Genomic DNA, 23,713 nt, shown 5'->3' on the forward strand with positions numbered 1-23,713 from the left:
ATGGCCAACAAGAGCGCGGAGAACGGCATCTACAGCGTGTCCGGCGAGGAGAAGAAGGGCCCCCTAATCGCGCCCGGGCCCGACGGAGCCTCGGCCAAGGGCGACGGCCCCGCGGCCCTGGGGGCGCCCGGCAGCCTCCTGGCCGTTCCGCCGCGCGAGACCTGGACGCGCCAGATGGACTTCATCATGTCGTGCGTGGGCTTCGCCGTGGGCCTGGGCAACGTGTGGCGCTTCCCCTACCTGTGCTACAAGAACGGCGGAGGTGAGCGCCGGGCCCCTCCCTAGCCCCACCGGGGCAGCAGGGCGAAGTCCAGGGGGTGGGGAGGCCCCCGGGCCGGCGAGGGAGGGGAAGGGCCGGGGGGCCGCCCCTTGCCCGCCGTCGCCGCTCGGTGGCCCAGCCAGGCGGCCACCCCCCTGGCCGGTCATGTGCCTGGCAACGTGGTGGGGGAGGGGGCCTGCGAAGGAAGCCTCGAGCTGTGTCCGCCCCCCACCCCAGCACCACCACCCGCAAGTGACTGGCCACTGAGGTGGCCGGGAGAGGCCTCCCGCCTCGGGGGAGGCCTCAGAGGTGAGGAGCCCTGGATGCCCCCTCCAATCAGGCACACAAGTGGCACATTGTGCCGGCCCCCCACGTGTGCACACACGAACACACACACAATGGGCCACTCTGTCCCTCCCCCTGCCTTCCCCTCCCTTCCCTTCTCTCTCTTCCTCTTGCCTCCCCTCCCCTCCCCTCCCCTCCCCTCGAGCCTGGGCCTGGAACACTGGGTGCCGGAGCCAGGCTTGGGAAGCCGGCAGCCCGGGCCGCCTGGCGCCATTGCTGGACACACTGTATGCACACCCCATGCCTGCCCGCCCCAGCCCAGCTTAGCAACAGCGATGGGCACGCGTGTGTCCTGTGACTGCAAAGCAGCCCCAGGGGGGTGGTGGGAAAAGCCGCAGGGACGAGGCGGCAGGTGGGAAACTGAGGCTCAGAGCAAAGGCCTTGGCCCAAGGTCACAGCAGGAGGATGCGGAGACCGCAGGCCCAGCCAAGCGGCAGCCAAAGCTTAGCCTTTTGAGTAGTTGCCTGGTGAGCTGGGGCAAGGGTCGGGGGCCTGGAGGGGAGGGGTCCTCCACCCCCATCCTGGGCGCTCCTGTCTTGTTGTACCTGCCAGGCTCCCCCAACTTGGTCACTTCCTGTCCTTACTTAGCAACCCTTTCAGATACCCTGCACTCTGCTCACTGGTAGACAACTCTACCCACCCACCTTCTTCCTGGGCCTTCAGATGTGCGGGCAAGAGGCTCCCTTCCTTTACCCAAGCCCAGCGGGTCCCCAGGCCCAAGTGCCAACCACAGCCAACAGGCATGAGCATGCACACTCATTCATGCCCTCACAGTTCCTTCCTCTGCCGCCCAGCAAACTGCGGCTCAAGGGGTGGCTTGTATCCACAAGTGCGTGTCTCTGCCATGCCCGTTAGTTAGCTCACCCTTGGTGAGTAGGGGCCAAAGCCCTATAGGGAAAAGGGGCTCTCAGGAAACCAGAAGGAAATGGGGTTCTGCCCGATGCCCGCCCCCCCCCCCGCAAGACTATTCACCTTGGGCTCCTGAGTCAGCGGCCACCCCTTATACTGATTCACTCAGTGGGAAGTTATCATGGCCTGGGTGGAGCCTGAAGGTGGGGCTCCACCCACCCCCCAGGGCTTGGGAAGGCCCTGGGCTGTCTTAGCGCACTTGTGCAGTTCTGGTCAGGTCCCCTGCCTGGCCAAGGGGCAACCCTGTGCAAGTGCCCACCTCCAGCTTTGTTCCCCAGGTGTGTTCCTTATCCCCTACGTCCTGATTGCCCTGATCGGAGGAATCCCCATCTTCTTCTTGGAGATCTCGCTGGGCCAGTTCATGAAGGCCGGCAGCATCAACGTCTGGAATATCTGCCCCCTGTTCAAAGGTGAGCAGCTCTGGCAGCCCCTGTGTGACCCCTGTGGACCTCTGCCTTTCTCCACCCCTGGGACAAAGATGGTACCCACTACAGTAAACCTCATCCTGTCTGAGCACCAGGCTTGGCATATGGCCCCCAAGCTTCGAGGACTTGAAGACCACCTACCTGGGTGACCCTGGTGGGGGCAGAGAGGATGGACCTCTCCCCGTCCCCGCCGGGCGAGAAAGCCCTGTCCAGCACCCTTGGGGCTGGAAGGAGGGTGGCTGGGTGTGAGACACGATGGCAGGAAAAGCTGAAGGAGCTGACACTAGGCTGTGGCACAGACTCATGAAGTGACTGGCTGAGGTTGCCCCTGAGAGGGTGACTGTCTCCCACCCTGCCCCAGGTTCCCAGTTGGGAGGGGCGGTAAACAGGTGAAGGCTTGCCCTTCCTTCACCCATCATGCTGGCAGTGGGACTCAGGGGATGACAGGTGTGAGACTAGGGAAACAGGACTTGCCTCTCATGCTGGGATGTGTGCTTGTCCGAGGGCTGGGGCGGAAGCAGGGGGCTGGGGGAGAAACAGGGCCTGATTTTTGGCCACAGATTGAGAGGTCTGCCTGGCCTGGGGCACTTGTACAAGGAAAGTTGGGGGCTCAGAGGGGTCTGGGTGGACAGCAACAGAAGGGTCTGGTTGCACTGAGGGGGGTCAAAGTCAGGAGATGTGGGGAGCAGGATGTTAGGGGCCCAGCAGGGACCACCGGCACTGCCTGGTCAGCAGATTGTGGGAGCAATGGGGGGCTGGCCAGGGATGAGCCTGGATAGAGACTCTCCCCTGCTCCCCAGGCCTGGGCTACGCCTCCATGGTGATCGTCTTCTACTGCAACACCTATTACATCATGGTGCTGGCCTGGGGCTTCTATTATCTGGTGAAGTCCTTCACCACCACGCTGCCCTGGGCCACGTGTGGCCACACGTGGAACACTCCCGATTGTGTGGAGATCTTCCGCCACGAAGACTGTGCCAATGCCACCATGGCCAACCTCACATGTGACCAGCTTGCCGACCGCCGGTCCCCAGTCATCGAGTTCTGGGAGTGAGTCAAAGCACCTCGGAGCCAGGCCTAGTCTGTCTTGCCTCCTGCATGTAGCTTGTGTGTGCACATGTGTGTATGTGCATGTGCGCACAGGTACATGCACATGGGTGTGTCCCGGGCCCCGCCCTGGAGGCGTTCCATCAGGGATGCAGAGCAGGCTGTGCCTGCCTGGGGAGGGAAGCAGGAACTGCTGTTGGGCCCACTGGGGATGGCATGGCACTGGGCCGCCTGGGGGTCCAGGCACACAGACTGCAGGGACCCCAGGCTGGGGACTTACACCAGGCCTCCCAGAAGCACCGGTGGGACCAGCTAGACTCAAGAGCTGCCAGAGCAATGCCACCCAGGACAACCCCAGTCTCTTGGCCTCTGCAGGCACAACTCTCATGGGCTTCCCTTCTCCAGGAACAAAGTCTTGCGGCTCTCCGGAGGGCTGGAGGTGCCGGGGGCCCTCAACTGGGAGGTGACCCTGTGTCTGCTGACCTGCTGGGTGCTGGTCTATTTCTGTGTCTGGAAGGGGGTCAAGTCAACAGGCAAGGTATAGCCGGGGGAGACCCTGGGGCTGGGTCACCACTGCCTGGGCGTGGGGTGCAGCTGCCAGGGACCACTGCTGCCACGGGAGGTGACTGCATCAGGGGTTGTACTTCAGTCCGGCCCCTGAGCCCCACCGCCCCCGCAGTGGCTGCCCCTTCCCTGGGGGTGGGGCATCCCTGTCCCGCCTTCCCACCCTCCCAGTTTCTGTCAATTCTGGCTCAGGTTTAGGGTTCTGGTCAGTTTTAGGGTGTGGGTAGACCCGGTCTACTGCCTGTTTCTATCCCCTGATGTGTGGCCTAGAGGGCCCCAGTGGGAAGCCTGGACACATCGCTCCTTCAGGGGCCCACTGTCCAGCTGGGGGGACCACTGAACAGACACAAAATAAGACAGTGTGCTGAGCAGGCGGACCTGCTCGGGAGGCAGACACCTTCGGTGTTATCTCACTCTTACCTGTCTCTGGCGGGCTGAGTTCTAATCCCAAGGACTTTGCGAGCACATGACCTAGAGTCAGGGGACCTGGGAGCATGGGACCTGACCCTGTCCCCGCTCCCTACAGCTAACCTTGCTTGCTTTGGGGCTGCCAGTACCCCAGCTGAGCACAGCTTCCTTTGGGAGCCATGGCTCTGACTAGAAGGCAGGGTAGAGGGTGGTGGTTTGAGTGGCCAGCATGGGGGGTACTGCGGCCTTCCCAGCAGGACCCCGCTCTGAGCAGCCCGACCCCCCCAGATCGTGTATTTCACCGCTACATTCCCCTATGTGGTCCTCGTTGTGCTGCTGGTGCGTGGAGTGCTGCTACCTGGCGCTTTGGATGGCATCATCTACTATCTCAAGCCTGACTGGTCAAAGCTGGCATCCCCTCAGGTGAGGGAGAGCAGAGGGAGGGGACACGGTGGTGGGGGGGGACAGGGCGGGGGACAGGCACCCCAGCAGGGCTTCCCACACCTTCTCTTCCCTGGCTCACCTCCTCTTCCCTGGCTCACCTCCAGGTATGGATTGACGCAGGGACACAGATCTTCTTCTCTTATGCCATCGGCTTGGGGGCTCTCACCGCCCTGGGCAGCTACAATCGCTTCAACAACAACTGCTACAAGTAGGCACTGTAGCCGGCCGCCCCTGCCCTGCCCTACCCACCTGTGGGCGGCAGGCAGTCTCAAGAGCCTGCGTGTCCCCCATCCACAGGGATGCCATCATACTCGCCCTCATCAACAGCGGGACCAGCTTCTTTGCAGGCTTCGTGGTGTTCTCCATCCTGGGCTTCATGGCCACAGAACAGGGCGTGCACATCTCCAAGGTAGCAGAATCAGGTAAAGAACCCCCAGCCCCAGCAAGCCCCAGCCGGGCTTCTGGAGCCGCAGCTGGACCACGGATATGAACACACGCAAATAGCCATTGTGAGAAATGGGGAAAAGTCCAACTCAATTTGTCCCATCAGTGTGGGCCAGGAGGAGGCCTGGCTGAGCTCAGGGCTGGAGCCCCAAGCCCCCATCTGTGTCTCTCCAGGGGCCTCGGGGTGTGTCCTCCTTGCCAGAGTGTTGCCCAGGGAAAGGGTGGCCTTTTCTGGGTCCGTGGGGACCTGTGACTGCAATGGCTGCTGGAACTCAGGCCCCAAAGGCTGAGCCAGACATCCCCATTGCAGGTGTCAGTCTACCAAGGGCCAGCGGGAACCTGCCATCGTGGTCCCTGGCATGGCCCACACACAGGGGTGGGAGTGGCCCGGTGATACTTTGCCACAAGTGGGAAGGCCTCTGTCCACAGGGTACCCTGCCATAGTTCATTACATTGGTGCTGGGGGGCAGGGTGGGGTGAGGGACAAGATGTGGGTGGGGGGCTCTGGATGTCCACACCCCGCACCTTCTCCCTCAGGCCCTGGCCTGGCTTTCATTGCCTATCCGCGGGCCGTCACACTGATGCCTGTGGCTCCGCTCTGGGCAGCCCTGTTCTTCTTCATGCTGTTGCTGCTTGGTCTCGACAGCCAGGTTTGCAAGGGGTTGTGGGCCTAAGAGGTGTGTGATGGGGGGTGATCGTGGGCCTAGGGCACCCTGGGCACCAGGAGACAGTGGGTGGGCAGGGGAGGGGCCCAGCCTGAGTTGCCCGGCTACAGTTTGTAGGTGTTGAAGGCTTCATCACTGGCCTGCTGGACCTCCTCCCAGCCTCCTACTACTTCCGGTTCCAAAGGGAGATCTCCGTGGCCCTCTGCTGCACCATCTGCTTTGTCATCGACCTCTCCATGGTGACCGATGTGAGTACGAGTGGGACGTGGGCTGCCCACCCCTACCCCTCGCAGGCGGCCAGCTGCCAGCCCCCCTGACCCGGCCCCCTCCGCAGGGCGGGATGTATGTCTTCCAGCTGTTTGACTACTACTCAGCCAGTGGCACCACGCTGCTCTGGCAGGCCTTCTGGGAGTGTGTGGTGGTCGCCTGGGTGTACGGTAGGTCGGGGTCAACAGGCGAGCCAGGCTGGGGCAGTCAGGGGCAGTGGTGGGCGTCTCGAGCTCTGGCCCGCCCTGTCTCTGCAGGAGCTGATCGCTTCATGGACGACGTGGCCTGCATGATCGGGTACCGACCTTGCCCCTGGATGAAATGGTGCTGGTCTTTCTTCACCCCACTGGTGTGCATGGTAAGGGAGAAGGCCAGGCAGGGTGCAGGGCACCCAGGGGCCAGCTGGCCGTGGCTGCTGGGGATGAGTGCCAAGCTTCTCTCACCCACAGGGCATCTTCATCTTCAACATGGTCTACCACGAGCCGCTGGTCTACAACAATACCTACGTGTACCCATGGTGGGGCGAGGCCGTGGGCTGGGCCTTTGCGCTCTCCTCCATGCTGTGTGTGCCCCTCCACCTCCTGGGCTGCCTCCTCAGGGCCAAGGGGACCATGGCTGAGGTCAGTGCCCCATGTCCCCCTCCATCCACGGCCCCCCCTTGGGTCCAGACAGGACCTCCAGGGTGCCTGGGGTGCCCTCGATGGGGTATAGGTGGAAGAGAAGTGGGCCCTCCAGGGCCTCAGGTCATGAGAGATCTGTCCCCAGCCTCTGTTTTTACAGCCACTCAACCCTCCTGGCTTCCCTGGTAGCTCAGACAGTAAAGCGTCTGCCTGCTATGCGGGAGACCCAGGTTTGATCCCTGGGTTGGGAAGATCCCCCTGGAGAAGGAAATGGCCGCCCACTCCAGTACCCTTGCCTGGAAAAATCCCATGGACGGAGGAACCTGGTGGGCAACAGTCCACGGGGTCGCAGTCAACTGAGCAACTGCACTCACTTACTCGACCCTCCCCTGAACCTGGTTTCCCTAGTGCAGGTGTTGCAGCCTGGCCAGCGACCCCAGGAGGGCTGGCCTGGGGCTCCAAGTTGGTGGCAGGTGGCGGGAAGTGGCCAGAGGCCCAGGGTGAGCAGGGGCCCCTCCCCAGGCACTCAAGGCACCCCCCTCTCTCCCACAGCGCTGGCAGCACCTGACGCAGCCCATCTGGGGCCTCCACCACCTGGAATACAGAGCTCAAGACTCGGATGTCAGGGGCCTGACCACCCTGACCCCAGTGTCTGAGAGCAGCAAGGTGGTGGTGGTGGAGAGCGTCATGTGACGGGCCCCCGGCACCAGCTCCCCCTCTTGTAGCCATAGCACCCCTGCTTTAGCACCCCCCACGCCTCCCGGGGGGCTTACCTTTCCCTGCCACTCAACGGGGGTCTGCCTGCCTGGGGTGGGGGGAGGGGAGGAAGCACCAGAGTGCTTATAACTCAACTTTTTTTTTCCATTTTTAATAAAACACCAAAAAAATACCACAACCCACCAAAAATAGATGCCTCCCCCACCCCCATAATCAAGCTGGTGCACACGCTGCTCCCCAGCATTACCCCCCCCCCCACCGCTAGTACCCGCTGCAGTCTCACCTCAGCCCGCTGCTCCCTGCCTGCCTCTCCAGGTTCCGCCCGACACACCCTTGGGTGGCCCCCACCCCAGAGGTGGCAGTGTGAGGCCCAGGAGAGCAGAGGGGGAAGGTGGGGGGCACAGCTGCAGAACCAAGGCAGATACTTCAGCTGGGCTAGACCCCTCTCCCCATCCCCGATCTAGACGCTTAGAGAGCCAGCCAGCAACGGGACCTTCGGTTCCTGCGCCAATTGCCACCAATATCAATTGTGTGAGCTTGTGTATGAGTGCACGTGTGTGTGAGTACGTAGGGTATAGATCTCTTCTCTCTTAGCAATGGTGAATACCAGGTGTAAGTTGTGCCTGTGGGCAAATGAGGCTTGTATTTTGCACATTTTATAAAAACTTGAGAGATTTCTGCTTGTATATTTCTAAGAGAAACGCCCCAATGTCCCTCTCCTTGCCATGCCCCGTCCCTTTCAGCCCCTCTTAAACCTGTACCCCCCAGCCAAGGAGTGTGAATTTCTAGATCTAATTTTCATAGGCAAAACAGAAGCTTCAAGCTATCAAGTGTGCAAGTCCATCGTGTGGGTATGCATGTGCAGTCCCCAGCCCCAGACCAGTGGAAAAGTGCAAGGTGGTGGGGGGAGACTCACTGGGTGTCCCCACAAGTCGAGGGGGTTGGCCGGTGCATCACCATGGGGGCCCAGAGCTTCCCACCTGGCCTGCTCAGGCTGGCCCCCACCCTGCCCTCTGGGATGGGCACCACCACTGCAGGGACCCAAGGTGGGCACCAGCCTAGGTATGGCTCCCACCTGAGAGCTTCAGGCTGATACCCTGTCCATGTCTCAAATCCTCCATGTGGCAGGTTCACTGAACCCTGTGTGTCATGTCTAGTCCTGAAGGGGCCCTTGAGGGGCTTCCCTCACACCCTGACATGGGCTGGACGGGTGGGGCTGGGGGAGGGCCAGGGTCCAGTGGGGACGCCCTTACTGTGCTAAAAGCCACTGCAAACAGCAATAAAGACATCATTTTCCAAAGATGGCTCCTGCTTGTCAGGTGTTGGGGGGCAGTCAGGGGATGAAGGGGTATGAGCCCTCCCCACCTTGAGTGGCTTCCCTGGGCAAGTGTTGGTTCTAAGGTCTGTACACCTGGCACAGTTCCAGGAACAGTGTAGGGAGCTGACATACATGGGGCCCAAGGGCAACTAAAAAGGAACACACCAAGCAGGGTAGGTGGGTGTTAAGTCTGGGCTCTGTAGCTTCTCAAGGGTGCTCCTCTGAGAGCAGGTAGGGCCCTGGGGAAGGCTGGTCACTGGGCAGGACCAGGGCACTAGCAGGTGCAGTCACCAGGTTAGTGACCTACCTGCACCTGATGCTGGGAAAGATGGAGGGCAGGAGGAGGGGGTGATGGAGGATGAGATGGTTGGATGACATCACTGACCCCATGGACATGCTGCAGTCCATAGGGTTGCAAAGAGTTGCGCACAACTTGGCAACTGAACAACCAACAGGTTTGCAGATGGCTGGGACCCCAAGAAGAGTGGTGTTGCCAGGCCCTACACTAGGAAGACAAGGAGGTTCAGGGGGAACAGTGTTATCTACCAAGTAGAAATGTCTAGACAAGGAGTTTGAAGTTCTAGAAAGTCTGCACTGTAGACAGAACTTTGGAAGTTCTCATTAAATAAAGACAGCCCTGAGCCTGGATGAGTCCCTGGGCAGCTAGAGAGGGAGCCTTGGCCCAGGCACCGAGCCCTGGGGCCCTGGGACACTGGACACAGAGTGGGGGCTGGCTGCAGAGTCAGGAGAGTTGGGAGGGACACCACCCAGAACACACATGTGAGGGCCCACCATCCTCTCCAGGTGTCAGGGAGGAGGGATTGATGGGCTCTGTCGGAGCTTTGGTTATCAGATCACACAGGACAAGAGAAATCTGGGGCAAGGGGAAATGCAAAAACCTGATCGGGATGGCATTAAGGGGTGGAAACAACCCAAGTCTCCGCAGAGAGGAACAAAAAGGAGCTCCATCCTGAAAACTGAGGGAAATTCTGACAAGATGGATGAACCTCTGGGACATGACACGTGGTGGAAAGCAGCTGGAAGACACATCCTATGTGACTTGACCTCTCTGAGGAGTGCAATTCCAAGAGAAAGTGGGGGGAGGGGGAAATTAGTGTTCAATGGGGACAGTGTCTGTTTGGAGAGAGGGAACAGTTCAGGAGATGCACAATGGGGATGGCTGCACACGACGGAAATGCACTTACTGCCATTCAACTGCCATCCTGAAAATGATTCTGGGGGAAGTTTGAGACTACACACGCTTTGGCACGAGGTTTCAGAGGGGCTGGGAAGAAGTGGACCAAGGAAATCCATTCAGGATCCATCCAGAGTAACAGGAGGGAGGGTGGGGTGAGACACAGACATGGGTGGCCAGGGCCAGTCTGCTTATCAGCTGAGGCGGGCCTTCCCGGGTTGGGCATCAAGGTAGGGTACCGGCTGCCTGCTCTGAATGCCAGCCTGGGCAGAAGGGATGGGGTGGCCCTTCAGAGAAAACAGAGAACTGGCTCTTCAGTCCCTCACAGGCCATTCCCCGTTTAGCCAGGCAGTGACCCCTTAGTAAGGGGAGGGCCTGAGCTCTTAACTGGACAGCCAGGGGTGGGCTCTGACTTGTGCCAGTCATAAGCAAACGCTCTGGTGGTCACCAAGGAGAACCTGGACAGGGTGTAGGTCACTGGAGCCTGGGGAGGAATATCAGCTGAGTAGGCCCCACCCCAAGTCAAGCTGGGCCTCTGGAGCCTCGGCTGGCAGAGGCACCTCCCTGGTGAGATGGTGGCCCAGCCCCTGCAGTGCCAACGCCTGGCCTGCCAACCCAACCCTTGTCCCACCCTTCTCTGAAAGGCTCCTCATCCTACAAGCTTCTGCTCTCACCACACCCACAACCCCAAGAAGCCCGTGCGCTGGTGGGTCAGCGCCACCAGTGTGGCTTTCCCAAAAAGGCCCTCACACCCTCCAACTCAACAGTCCCTGCTGCCCCAGGCCCTCGCCACTCCACACCCTGCATGTGCTGTCGTGTCTGCCTCTTCGTGAACCAATGGACTGTAGCCCACCAGGCTCCTCTGTCTGGGGGAGTTTCCAGGCCAGAATACTGGAGTGGGTTGCCATTTCCTCCTCCACGGGATCTTCTGACCCTGAGTCACACCAGCTCCTTCACATCTCCATTCTTCTAGCCATGGCCGTGCCTTGGCTCACATCCTTGTCACCTCTTGCCAAATGGCCTCCAGGCCACCTGCCACCAGGCAAGACTCAGAAAACATCAACAGCGCAGTAAGGGGCACTTGACAGAGGTCATGCTGCTTGGCTGGGTCCTGTTAACTAGGGAACCCGTCCCTGCAGTAGACAGAGGACATGCAGACCAGCAGTGGGAGAGACAGGCCAGGAGATGATCAGCCCAGCCCCGTGGTGCCCACGAGGTTACCAGAGGTGCAAGCAAGGCAGAGACTATTGGGTACAGTGACTTACAGCCCCACTCTAAGCAGAGGCTGCCGGCTGACAGCAGCCTTCAGAATGGGCCAGAGCAGGAAGTGCCCACAGCTGGCCCTCCAGTCTTAAGCAAGGTGGGCACCATGCTTTCCACTTTTAAGAGTTGGCCATCCCCGTCACTCTTTTCTCGTCCCCAGCTAGCTGCTTCCCTTCCGCCCAGCCCAGGGAAGAACCTAAGGGCCCACAGTGCGGACTTTGGCCTGCAGGAGTTCAGAGCAAGGCGAGCTCAGCGAGGCCGAGGTAGTCAGGGAACACTTCCTGGAAAAGTGGGACGAGCTCTCAGCCTTGGCATAGCAACCAGAGGGTGTCATCTGCAGCCTCCCTCCACGGCAGACACCACCTAGAAGGCTGCCCGGAAAGGGGGGTGGCACTCTCCATGAGAACGTGGGCAAAGAACACTGCTGAAGGGAGCCACCAGCCCGAGCCTGGTGGGAGAAGCTGGTGCTCAATGCTGGCTGTCTGCACTCCCGTTTCCAGGGGCCCCCGAATGCCGACAAAAGACACCTCCGACCTGCCCCCAACCCCTCTCACCCAGTCCTCAGAAGCAGAAAAACACTAGAGCCTCCTTGATGGCAGCCACCTGCCAAGGCAGCCCAGGGGGTGTCCAGGCCAGAGCAGGCTCATGGGGTGGCGGAGGGGACCCCAAGAGACACCTGGAGGCTCTGCCCACTGCCTCTGTTTGCCCTTGGCCAGGCGTAGGTCACCACCAAGGGCACGTCTTCACTCTCTCTGGCATTAGTCAGAGGTCATCCTGGAAACCTTCAGGAGGAGGCGGGGCAGGGAGGGACTAGTGGCACTCTGCCATGCTCTATCTGGCCTCAATGTGATGAACAGGACCCAGAGGCGGCGGGCGAGGCTGCCACCCGGAAGCCCAGTGGGTTCCCTGTGTCTCCCGAGCTCCCCTGGGCCCAGGAAGATGACGGGGCCAACATGCCCCACATGGCCGTCAAGCCAGGCCTGGCCTGGGGTGCCCGAGGCAGGGCATAGATGGGGCAAGTGCAAGCCTGCACCTGGCCTGGGAGGAGGGAGCCTTTGGGAATTAGAACAAAGGCAGGGAAAAGCGTCCTGCAGGCCTCTGGGGCCAAGCCTGGGGCCAGGGTCTCTGCCCGAGCTGCCTGCCATCAGTGTCTCAGCTGGTCCAGGCGGGGGGATCACAAGGCGGCCTCCCCGCGGCCTCAGTCACACGCACGCAGCACAGACATGACACAACAGACTTTATTGCCCCCCACGAAGCTATTCTTCCTGCTCTGCCTGCCTTGTGGCAGGACCGGAGGAGAGGGGCCTTAGGAGCCCAGAATATCAGCATGCGACATCAAGGGGCTTAGCCCAGTGGGAAGCAAGCCCCTGCCGCAGCCTGGCTCATTCTGGGGGGGGGAGGGGGACCCGGATCCCCTAAGGAATGCAGGCAGTGCATGGAACAGCAAGCGGCATGAGGGAACAGAAGCGCAAAGGAGAGAATGGCGGTACCGAGCGAGGCCAGGCCCTCCAGCGGTAGCCGGCTGTGGGCGGCTGGGGAGCATCACTCCTCCTTCTTGTCCGAGGGGCCATCTACTGCCGCCTGCAGAGACAGAAGATTGCAAAGCGGTGGAGGGGGGCAGGGTGCACTCCTCCCCTTTGCCTTCCAGTCCCCTCAGCCCCAAAGACCCAGCCGGGCGCCCCTTTCACCACATGCCAGGCAGCTGATGAGCCTGGGAAGCCCCTCCTGAGCAGCCCATCACTGAAGCTGCTGCTCTTTCCCATCTCCTGGGCCTCACCTGCCCTCCCTCTCATCCTCACAGTGGCCTCCACATTTCCAAGTCCCTCCCACATCCTGCCTGCGAGCCTGCTCTCAACTCCAGCTCTTGGTCCTCCTTTGGGGGCTGGGGACAGTCTCTCCACCCTCTGTGGCACCCCAACTTGGGCCCCCAAGCACTCAGTCAAGCTGTCAGAGCTCAGGGATATTTTCGTAGCCCTCACGGCCAGTTTCCGGTCTCCCGGAGCATCTGGAAATGGGGCAAGTGACTAGGACCTGTGATGCTCCCTGCTCTCTGCCCCAGCGCAGGGAAGGCCTGGGGCAGGGAGGGGAGTTTCCCATGAATCTCTCTGGTACTTGCTGGGGCCCTTCAGTAAACCTGAACAGGAGTCAGGGGGGCTCCAAACTGTGCACCAGGGGTACATGGCAGGAAAGGACCTCTTCTCAAGGGCACTGATGCTGGGCATGAGGCTGGGAAGGCCCACAGCACAAAGGGCTGGCCTGGAGACCAAGGCCACCTTGCTAAGTGACTGCCATCTACCAGGCCACAGCCTTCCTACCCAAGGAAGGGTTCTGGCTACTGGGGCCCAGACTGGCACTGGCTGGAGCAGCACTAAAGGAAATCAGGGGAACTGGGAGAGACTGCAGCCAGCTTGCTGCCAAGGCCTCGCCAAGCAGACAGGTCGGCCCAGAGGCTGAGGGGCTGACCTGCAGCTTCGTGTGCTCCTCCAACAGGCGGTCATACTCCTTGGTGAGGCCCTTAGACTGCTTCCGCATGGCCAGAGCTTCATTTTCCGCCTTCTCCAGTTCTGGGGGGAGCACAAATGGTGAAGGAAGGAAAATGAAAAGATGAGGTTGAGGGAGAAAAGCCCTGTTTACTGGAGACAGCAGATGCGGCTGCCCCAGGTCCGCCCCCAGTGAGTGTGTCTGGGAGACTCCTCCTCTCTCAAGACTCCTCCGCCAGCTGCTGTGGAAGCATCCAGAAGGGGAGTCTCCAGAAGTGGGAGAGGCCTGGCCAACAAACCTGGAGCAACAGGAAGACATCGGGGCTCCCTCCCCCCAAACCGGGTCATGGAGAGACCCTGTGTGGCTCTCAGCAGGAGTGACTTCAGGGGGGCTGGAGGCCTGGGAGAAACATTCTGAAAAGGTTCGGGGCGAGAGCAGCAGCAGGACCCCAGCCTTGAAGCTGGGAACAACAGACGTGTCAAGAGAGGGCTTTAGGAAGGAAGCAGATGGGAGCATCACTAGCAGCTCTGGTTTAGCCTGCCTTCCCCACCCACCAGGCCCCTGCTGACAAGACAGAGTGCCATTCCCCATGCCTGGCACTGGCTGAGATGCTCTGGAGGTAGCCCCTGCGTCTCTGGGGTGCCTGGGCCCTCCTTGGTGGGACCCTGCACAGACTGCTAAACCACGAAGCCCCGCTGGCTGAGGCCAACCCCAGCTGGGCTTCCGCTGGGCGAGCTGGGAGCCACTGGTTACTTTCGCTCAGCTCTTCAGCCTGCGTGCGAGTCTGGTATGAATCCTTTGGCACAGAAGGTGCGGCAGCCACCCACGGAGGCTCCAGAGTTCTGGGGGCCACGGGCGACCTGAGGGTAGCGCTCACTTTGCTTGTTGACAGCCAGCTCGTCCTTCAGCCTCTTGAGATCAGCCTTCAGGCTCCTGTTCTCTTCCTGCACCTTCTCTTCGCTGTCCCTGCCACCCAACTTGGTGACACCGCCAGCTTCCTAGGAAGAGCGCCAAGGATCCAGGTCACTCAGGTGGAGGAGGGGAGGGGGGAGGGAGGGAGAGAAGGCCTGGTCCGTCCTCCCCACTGAGCTGGGATTCTTCAAGCTGCCCTGGGCACTGGCCCCTTCGGAAATGTCAGCACAGAATCGGGCCACTGTGTGTTCCCAGCCACCTGCTACAGCTCACAGGCCACACGCCCTGCCTGCCCTGGCTCCATTCTCAGCAGCTCCTCCGAGTTTACCCCCAAGCTAGCCAACAACTCAGCTTGCTGTCATTTGGGGACTGCGGCCAGTCAACCCCAACTGATCCAGACCCTCCCGTCTCCCTCTCCCCAAGCGCCACCCTTCACTCTAGCCAAGACGACTCCACACGGCACTGCCAGGCCAACTGTCTTTTGCCTCTGAATCCAGCTCCGTCCATCTCCTCCTCCCCAGCTTGGCTCACACATCACCTCCTCAGACAAGCCTTTGAGGATTGCCCCACCTCATCCCCAGCTGATAGCCATCCTCAGGAAGACCAGTGGGGTCTTATCTTGGGTGTTTCTGTGCTAACCTGCCCCATGCTCACAGCCCAGGGCTCGGCTCCTTAGGGAGTCGGTTTTATCAGGGAAGAGTCTGACCTGGCTACAGCAGAGGGAGGCAACAGAGCAGCCAGGGCACCCCCTTGCCCACCATGACCCCCAGACCCCTCCCAGACACCTGCCCTCCACAGCGAAAAATGTCCATTCATCCATCTGCGTGACTGCTTCACTTTTCGGACAACAGCAGCGTCACACATTTCCGAGGCCCACGAAGAATGTCACATGGCAGGGGGGGAAGGAAGGGGGTCAGGTGGACCCAACTCACCTTCTTGAGCAGGTCGTTCTCCTCCATGTACTTCTTGGCCGCATCACTGGCACTCTCTGCCTGCTTTTTAAAGGCTTCGTTGGAGGCCAACAGCGTGGCCTGCTGGGAGATGAGAGTCACCAGGCGTCTAAGCAGGCTGTAATTGTTGATAAAATGAAGGGAGAGGCAAAATGGCTCGCGTGAACTTCTCTGGGTTGCGCCCACCCTCTACCTGCCTCCAACCGAGACCTGTCCTTCTGGATCGCCAGCCTGGAGAAGAGCAACGTACTGCCAATACGAGGGCAAAGATGGAGATGGACCTGGGAGTTGTCCTCTGCCACCATGATTGCTAATGCCCCCCAAAGGCTGCCTGCAGCCCTGGGGCTCTCTTCCAGCCTCGAAGGCACAGGCAGCAGGGGCCTGACAGGACAATGGGGACTGGGTTTACATCCAGCCTGGAGGCCCAGAACTTGGCACTTTGCAGGGTGGGGCCTGGACATGCCAAAGCAGCTCCGCTGCCCCTTTCCTTGCTGCAAGGCTGCGCTCGCCCTGATCACCCGGAGCAGCCCGTGCTAGGGGCACTTCGAACAGGCCAGCTGAATCGTCCAGCCCACCTGGGGAGGCAGACACTACCGCTGCCCCCATTTTACAGAGGGAAACAGAGACTCAGGCGGCTGAAGCCATTGCTTACGAGCCAGAAACCAATGTGGCTGGAATGTGCACTCCTGCCCGTTCTGACCCCAAGGCCCGAGCTGGCAACCACGCCACGTTCTCAGTTTCCAGGGAACCACGCCCCAGGGCAACCACGAGATGGAGACACCTCTTCTTTCCTCAGCCCCTTCCCATGGGCAGTCCACAGGTGGCTGCCAGACCACATGTGTTAGACAGGATCACCACCCTGAGGTTTCCCAGGGCGAGGGGGACAGAGGATAAGGGATCAGGGCCCAGGTACATATCTCAGATCCAGACCAGCCACGCCGCTGCCAGCCAGAAGGATCTCTGTTCGTCTCCAAGGCCAAATGTTCAATATCACGGTAATCCAAGTCAATGCCCCGACCCGTAATGCTGAAGAAGCTGAAGTTGAATGGTTCTATGAAGACTTTTTAGAACTAACACCCAAAAAAGATATACTCTTCATTATAGGGGACTGGAATGCCAAAGTAGGAAGTCAAGAAACACAGGCACGTTTGGCCTTGGAGTACAGAATGTAGCAGGGCAAAGGCTAGGATGGACCTGCCCAGTCACTGCCCCGAGGAGGGTGCGGGACAGCCAGGGCCCCAGGGGCGAAGGGAGGACTCAGCGAGGGTATTTCCCCAACGAAGTGCTCACTCTTAGGAGACAAAGCAACCGAGGCCGCCTGCTCTGAGGCATCATCTCTGGCCTCTACAGGGCTCTTGTGGACACCTGCCACTCACACCGGCCGAGAGGAGCAGGGAGAGATGGGAGGGCCCCTGCCAGGGATGAGCCTGAGGTGAAGCAGTTCATGGGGGCTATGAGGGACCCATCACGCTTCCTGGTTCAGAGAGCGGCTTCAGGGGCCCCTGTCAGGATGGGGAAAGCCAGGCGACTGATTCCTGGCAGGAAGGGAGAGTTTCCAGTGACATGTGCTCTCTAAAATTAGCGAGCGGGACCTCGTGGCTTGGGGCTCAGGTTTCCCTGTCTCAGCCATGACTGCCCAGCAGCCTGCCCCCCACCGGGCTGCAGCCCTCGAAATGCAGGGACCTCTCGAGTGCCCCAGGAGCCAGAGAGAGAGGAGCAACGTGCCTGAGGCACACAGGCAGAGTGGCGGTCCCCGGAGAAGCCCTTCAGGAAAGGCAAGTCTCACTCAACCCTGAGCCCACAGGCAGCCCCGAGACGATCCTGGTGGGGTGGAGCCAGCTGCTCCTCCCAGCTGGAGACTGGGTTGGGGGGGAGGGCACGTGTGCCACCTGGCAGACCCAGCCAGCAATAATGGGGCGGGCCAACTCGAAGTGACGCTCCCTGTTTGCCAGCCCCCATAGGCCGACTGCGGCAGGGCTGTGAGTGAGCAAAGCGGCTGAGCCAGGGAGGCCAGGCCCAGCTCTGCTCGGGGCCCTCCTGGCCCAGCCCCACTGACAGAGAACCAGGGTGAGCAGCAAGAGTGAACACGTGGGACCGAGCCCCAGAACTGCCCACTGTGAGGGCCTCCCTGATTCAGGTCAGGAGCCTCCAGGATCAGGGCCCTGCCCCTGCCACGTGTCTTTCACGCCAACCGTCTTCATCCTTGTCCTCTCCTTTCTTGTTAGACCTGTTCCTCCAACCCAGCCCCTGGCGATTCCGGTTAATTCCCTCTGCCAGGAGCCTCATCCCTCCAGGCGCTCCTGCCCAGCAGCCCAAGCCCCTCGTGGCTCCCTTGGCCCCTCCACGCCCCAACTACACTGACCTGAGCCTTGCCCTGACCACGCCACCAGCAATAATCACCGCATCCCAGGAGCAGCCTGTCTGTAGTGTTTGGGGCGGCTGACAGGTCACCCCCTTGCAATTCTCCCCTGCCCTTCCCTCCAACACTCCCGAATGCCTGCCTTCAGGATATTGGCCAGATCTCGACATCCAGCGGCCTACCCTCTGGTAGCTCCTGTGTGTCCCCAAGGCATGGCTGACTCAGCCCATCCAAGACGAGCCAACCAGCCCTGTGGTAGATGGCATCGCTGATCTACCTGAGCTCTCGGACTTGCATGTCACCCGGGGCCCCAGTCCTCCTGAGGCCTCATTGCTTCTTTCCTAACTGGAGGCTCCTAACTCGCCTCCTCCCTATCCTTGATCATACAGTTTTGCAAACCACAACCCCAAGGAAAGCCAGCGACCCTTCTCCAAGACAGTCTGACCATGTCACCCCTCTGCTGCGATCCCTGATGCCCCTCTTCTGCCTCTGGCTGGCACACAGCCGTTGGTGAGCTGGCTCTTGTCCCCTCCCCACCTGCTTGGCCCTCTACTCCAGTAACACTGAACCGCTGGCTGTGCGTGAGCACACCAGTTCCCACTTGCCTCATACCACGCCGCTGCATGTCGGCTGGTGCCAGTCCCCCTCCTGGTGGAGCGTGCTCACTGATGACTCAAGAGCCGGCCTGCTCTCCCCTCCAAGCCTCTCCTCAATGCCCAGGGTCCCCTTTACCCGTTGAACAGTCCCTGCTCTCTCCTGACCATCTCCCCACATCACCATGTCACTTGCTCCTCACTGGCTGCCCAGATACAGATGCCTTTGGGCCCAGGACAGCACCCTCAATCTCCCAACCCCTTCCACCAGGAAGGGGCCCAGCAGATGACGTCTCTTGCCCCCCGCAGCTGTGAGACCACACCTCTGGCCAGGACAGAACATGGGTCTAGGGCCCTGGCTCTCACTAGACTCAGCCTTCCCTCAGCCCAGCCACAGCGAGGGGGACACAGGCTGACACGGGCAGGGCTTGCCCATCAGTTGAACCATAGGCTGACAGCAGGTGCCATGTCAGACCCGCGGTGATGAGCCAGCTAGGCTTGTGACTGCCATGGTAGCTGAGAAGGCACTTGGGAAACACTCATCATCAAAGCTGGGGGCAGAGCCCAGTGCCCTGGCCCAAGTTCAAAGGGTGCCCCTGCCGGTTACCTGGAAAAACCAAGAGCAGCACTCCCTAGCATGGCCATCCAGGCCTACCCAGGAGTAGGCATTCTAGAACTTCTTACTGCCCCTGACACATTAGGCCCCATGCTCCTGGGCCTGCCCTTCATTCACCCAAGATCCAGCTCCAAAGCTCCTGAAACCCTCCACTCCCTCTTAGGCACATCAGTGCACCCTTTTTCTGTCTGTCTCCTGAATACTCTGAGTCTACCCTGGGACCCAGACCCAGGAAAGAGCAGGGCACACGGTGGGAGGTGCTCCACTTCAGAATCTCCAAGTCTCAACAGCACAGAGATGGCAGTCAGCCCAGAGAGAAGGCTGGCGGCCTGCTCTCCCCAGGCCTGCTGGCCCCACTCCATCACGCTCAGCTCGACCGCCCAAGTCCTGTTCTGCAGGTACCTATTCTTAGCCATTTCTGGACAACAGGTGAGAAATCACCGCCAAAGGGATTTCCCAGAGGCACAGGGCTGGCAGAGGGGCCCAGGGTCTGGGTTATAAATGCATCCAGTGACAGAGGGAGACATCAGGGCCCAAACCATAAGAGAATCCAAAAGTGGCCTTGGCAGACAAACGTCACCCCCCGAGACCTGGTGAGATGTTTCTGGACACTGAAGAGGGCTTTCCTAAAAAACTGAGTAAACAAGAGTCGGCAGTAGAGAGAGAACCAAGCATATCAAACAGCAGGGACGTGCTTCACAGGTGCTTTCCACCAATCCTGTCTGCCTCCTCTGGGTGAACTGGAGGGGAGGGCTGGCTTCATAGGAAGTAAGAAGAGAGCAAGGAGTGTCCTCGCACATCCCAAATGGAATATTCTAGGCCTGTGCCCACCCCGCTCCACCCTGGCTGTTGCCAATCCTGCCACAAGCATTTACCAAGTCACTCGGCCCTCAGGAAACGACAGGACAAGACAAATGGGCAGGCACCTTCCCTTACCCTGTTGTACCGCGCAAGCAGGAAGCTGGGGTCACAGCGCCACCTGTTGACATTCTAGGCTGACTACAACCCTGTTCCAGGTGGTGCCCTGCACCGCAGGTGGATGCCAAGGCAAAACACAGAGGCTGCGGTGCAGACTGCAGACGCGTGGGGAGGTGGCCGCCCTGGCGAGGAGCCAAAAGCCAGGTGCCGCCCCAGCAAAAGCTTGAGGCAAAGGAGACAGGCAAAGTCTAATAGTAGGGCTGAAGTGGCCGCAGGGAACTCACCCTAATGAGTCTCGAGTCACAGAAATAAGGAGGCGGCAGAAGGGGAAGAACTGACTCAGAAACTGTCCAGGGAAAAATCTTCTGAGGGCTGCCCCCATCCATCCATCTCAGGAGTACATTTCAGCCCTCAGAGTTCCTCTTCACCCTTGAAGTCAGAAAAACGGGAGGGGGTTGGGGAAAGGCCAAGACCCTGCAGCAACTCGAGCTTAAGCCCCGATGTCTACTCTGGGGACAGCAAGGCCAGACAGAGTGCAGGGGCGGCAGGCCCTCTGGAGCTGAAGAGAAGCCATAAACAGGAGCGAGCCTGTCACACTGCCTTCTTGAAACCAGGGACAGAGAGCGACCAAGAGGCCACACACCCCAGGCAGATGCTCCAGTGCTGAAATGCGCTGGGGGCACTCTGGCTACTTGGACAGAGTGGGAGGTGAGTGGGTAACAGGTAGGGAGGCCAGAGCTCCCCAAGCGGCAGGAGGAAATAAAGTGCAGGTTTTTTTGCCTTCTCTACACAAAACTCAGATGGGTGTCTCTCTTCTTTTCTCCTTTGCCTTTCCCTTCTCTTCTTTTCACAGCTATTTATAACGCCTCCTCAGACAGCCATTTTGCCTTTTTGCATTTCTTTTCCTTGGGAATGGTCTTGATCACTGCCTCCTGTACAATGTCACAAACCTCCGTCCATAGTTCTTCAGGCATAGTTCTTCTCTATAGATCTAATCCCTTGAATCTATTCGTCACTTCCACTGTATAAACCTAAGAGATTTGACTTAGGTCATACCTGAATGGCCTAGTGGCTTTCCCTACTTGCTTCAATTTAAGTCTGAATTTGGCAATAAGGAGTTCATGATCTGAGCCACAGTCAGCTCCCAGTCTTGTTTTTACTGACCGTATAGAGTTTCTCCATCTTCGGCTGCAAAAAATATATCAATCTGATTTCGGTATTGACCACCTGGTGATGTCCCTGTGTAGAGTCTTCTCTTGTGTTGTTGGAAGCGGGTGTTTGCTATGACCAGTGCGTTCTCTTGGCAAAACTCTGTTAGCCTTTGCCCTGCTTCATTCTGTACCCTAAGGCCAAACTTGCCTGTTACTCCAGGTATCTCTTTAATTCCTACTTTTGCATTCCAGTCCCCTACAATGAAAGGACATCTTTTTTTGGTGTTCTTTTTTTTAAAAAAAAAAAAAAAATTTTTATTTATTTATTTTTGGCTGAGCTGGGTCTTCCTTGTGGTGAGTGGGCTTCTCTAGTTGTGGCAAGGGATTAGTTGCCCTGATTCACATGGGATCTTAGTTCCTCGACCAGGAATCGAACCTGTATCCCCTTCATTGGAAGGTGGATTCTTAACCACTGGACCACCAAGGAAGTTCCCCTGGTGTTAGTTCTAAAAGGCCTTGTAACGTCTTCACAGAACCGTTCAACTTCAGCTTCTTCAGCGTTACTGGTCAGGGCATAGACTTGGATTACCGTGATAGTGAATGGTTTGCCTTGGAAACGAACAGAGTTCATTCTGTCATTTTTGAGATTGTATCCAAGTACTGCATTTTGGACTCTTGTTGACTATGATGGCTACTCCATTTCTTCTAAGGGATTCTTGCCCACATTAACAGATATAATGGTCATCTGAGTTAAATTCACCCATTCCAGTCCACCGATTCCTAAAATGTTGACATTCACTCTTGCCATCTCCTGTTTGACCACTTCCAATTTGCCTTGATTCATGCACCTAACATTCCAGGTTCCTATGCAATATTGCCCTTTACAGCATTGGACTTTACTTCCATCACCAATCACATCCAAAACTTGGTGTTGTTTTTGCTTTGGCTCCACCTCTTCATTCTTTCTGGAGTTATTTCTCCACTGATCTCCAGTAGCATATTGGGCATCTACCGATCTGGGGAGTTCATCTTTCAGTGTCCATTCTTTTTTCCTTTTCATGCTGTTCATGGGGTTCTCAAGGCAAGAATACTGAAGTGGTTTGCCATTTCCTTCTCCAGTGGACCATGCTTTGTCAGAACTCTCCACCACAACCTTCCAAATAGCTGAGAAAAGAAGAGAAGCTAAAGGTAAAGGAAAAAAGAAAAGATACCCATCTGAATGCAGGGTTCCAAAGAACAGCAAGGAGAGATAAGAAAGCCTTCGTCAGTGATCAATGCAAAGAAAGACAGGAAAACAGTAGAATGGGAAAGACTACCAATCTTTTCAAGAAAATTAGAGATACCAAGTGAACATTTCATGCACAGATGAGCACCATAAAGGACAGAAACTGTGTGGACCTAACAGAAGCAGAAGATATTAAGAAAAGGTGGCAAGAATACACAGAAGAACTATACAGAAAAGATCTTAATGACCTAGAAAACCACAATGGTGTGATCACTCACCTAAAACCAGACATCTTGGAGTGTGAAGTCAAGTGGGCCTTAGGAAGCATCACTATGAACACAGCTAGTGGAGGTGATAGAATTCCAGCTAAGCTATTTCAAGTCCTAAAAGATGACAATGCTAAAGTGCTGCACTCAATATGCCAGCCAATTTGGAAAACTCAGCAATGGCCACAGGACTGGAAAAGGTCAGTTTTCATTCCAATCCCAAGGAAAGGCAATGCCAAAGAATGTTCAAACTACCGCACAATTGCTCATCTTACACATTAGCAAAGTAATGCTCAAAATTCTCCAAGTGAGGCTTCAACAGTACATGAACCAAAAACTTCCAGATGTTCAAGCTAGATTTAGAAAAGGCAGAGGAACCAGAGATCAAATTGCCAACATCTGCTGGATCATCGAAAAAGCAAGAGAGTTCCAGAAAAACATCTACTTCTGCTTTACTGACTAATGCCAAAGCCTTTGTGTGTATCACAACAAACTGTGGACAATTCTTCAATAGATGGGAATTCCAGACCACCTTACCTGCCTCCTGAGCAATCTGTATGCAGGTCAAGAAGCAACAGTTAGAACCTTACGTGGAACTCAGCTATCAGGGAATCCATTTGCCATGCAGGAGACCCCAGTTGCAGGTGGATTCTTTACCAATTGAGCTATCAGGAAATCCACCTGCAATGCAGAAGACCCGAGTTCGATTCTGGGGTCGGGAAGATCTGCTGAAGAAGGGACAGGCTACCCACTCCATTATTCTTGGGCTTCCCTTGTGGCTCAGCTGGTAAAGAATCCACCTGCAATGCAGGAGACCTGGGCTGGGAAGATCCCCTGGAGAAGGGAAAGGCTACTCACTCCAGTAAGTACTCTGGCCTGGAGAATTCATGGACTGTATAGTCCATGGGGTCACAAAGAGTCAGACAGGACTGAGTAACTTTCACACACAAAAGTGTTTTTCTTATGGAAATGTTTTTCTTAATGAAACTATGTATTTGCTTTAGAATCTGCCTTTCTTCAAAGTAGTTCAAGATTAACTTTTTTTCTTTTCTCAAACCTTGGGCTGATAATGGTTCAACGAACCAGTATTCATGTCAATTGTTTTATCGCTGGGGGAATGAGACAACTTGTACCATCCTATCTCAAAAATGCATATATATTGTGGGAGAGGGGCCTGGTGAAACTCCCCCAGTCTTGAGGTATCTCTCTTATCTGATTAATAAGCTTACTAACAGACATATTCTGTCCCCTTCTGATGTCTATGCCAGAAGCTTTCCCTATCTGTTATACTTTAATAAAACTTTGCTACACAAAATGCTCCAAGTGGTCAAGCCTCGTCTCTGACCCTGGCT

The 23,713-nt window shown here is 57.8% G+C and overlaps 2 protein-coding genes across 5 annotated transcripts in view; one reads left to right on the top strand and one right to left on the bottom strand.

Annotated features, from left to right (window-relative positions):
• Positions 1-7,166, top strand: SLC6A8 (solute carrier family 6 member 8). Of its 2 annotated transcripts, none has more exons than XM_068961944.1 (13): positions 1-262; positions 1,792-1,923; positions 2,739-2,988; positions 3,391-3,523; positions 4,246-4,380; positions 4,506-4,609; positions 4,699-4,823; positions 5,383-5,495; positions 5,621-5,758; positions 5,845-5,947; positions 6,035-6,135; positions 6,227-6,397; positions 6,950-7,166. In XM_068961944.1, the coding sequence occupies exons 1-13, from the start codon at positions 1-3 to the stop codon at positions 7,088-7,090; spliced, it is 1,908 nt and encodes a 635-aa protein (XP_068818045.1). In that variant the 3' UTR covers positions 7,091-7,166. The 2 variants fall into 2 exon arrangements, with proteins under 2 accessions (XP_068818045.1, XP_068818047.1); XM_068961946.1 differs by having other exon boundaries at positions 4,729-4,823.
• A 4,962-nt stretch (positions 7,167-12,128) lies between these two features.
• The window catches only part of BCAP31 (B cell receptor associated protein 31), a 28,973-nt gene continuing 17,388 nt past the window's right edge, over positions 12,129-23,713 (bottom strand). For all 3 annotated transcript variants that reach the window (XM_068962411.1, XM_068962413.1, XM_068962412.1), the window contains exons 5-8: positions 15,216-15,351; positions 14,249-14,369; positions 13,354-13,454; positions 12,129-12,471 (exon numbers count right to left, since the gene is read on the bottom strand). In XM_068962411.1, coding sequence (XP_068818512.1) covers positions 12,433-12,471; positions 13,354-13,454; positions 14,249-14,369; positions 15,216-15,351 — 397 coding nt within the window. In that variant the 3' untranslated portion in view covers positions 12,129-12,432. The remainder of the gene's footprint in view (positions 12,472-13,353; positions 13,455-14,248; positions 14,370-15,215; positions 15,352-23,713) is intronic.

The sequence above is a fragment of the Capricornis sumatraensis genome, chromosome X (genome assembly GCF_032405125.1).
Source record: "Capricornis sumatraensis isolate serow.1 chromosome X, serow.2, whole genome shotgun sequence".
NCBI classification, from domain to species: domain Eukaryota; kingdom Metazoa; phylum Chordata; class Mammalia; order Artiodactyla; family Bovidae; genus Capricornis; species Capricornis sumatraensis.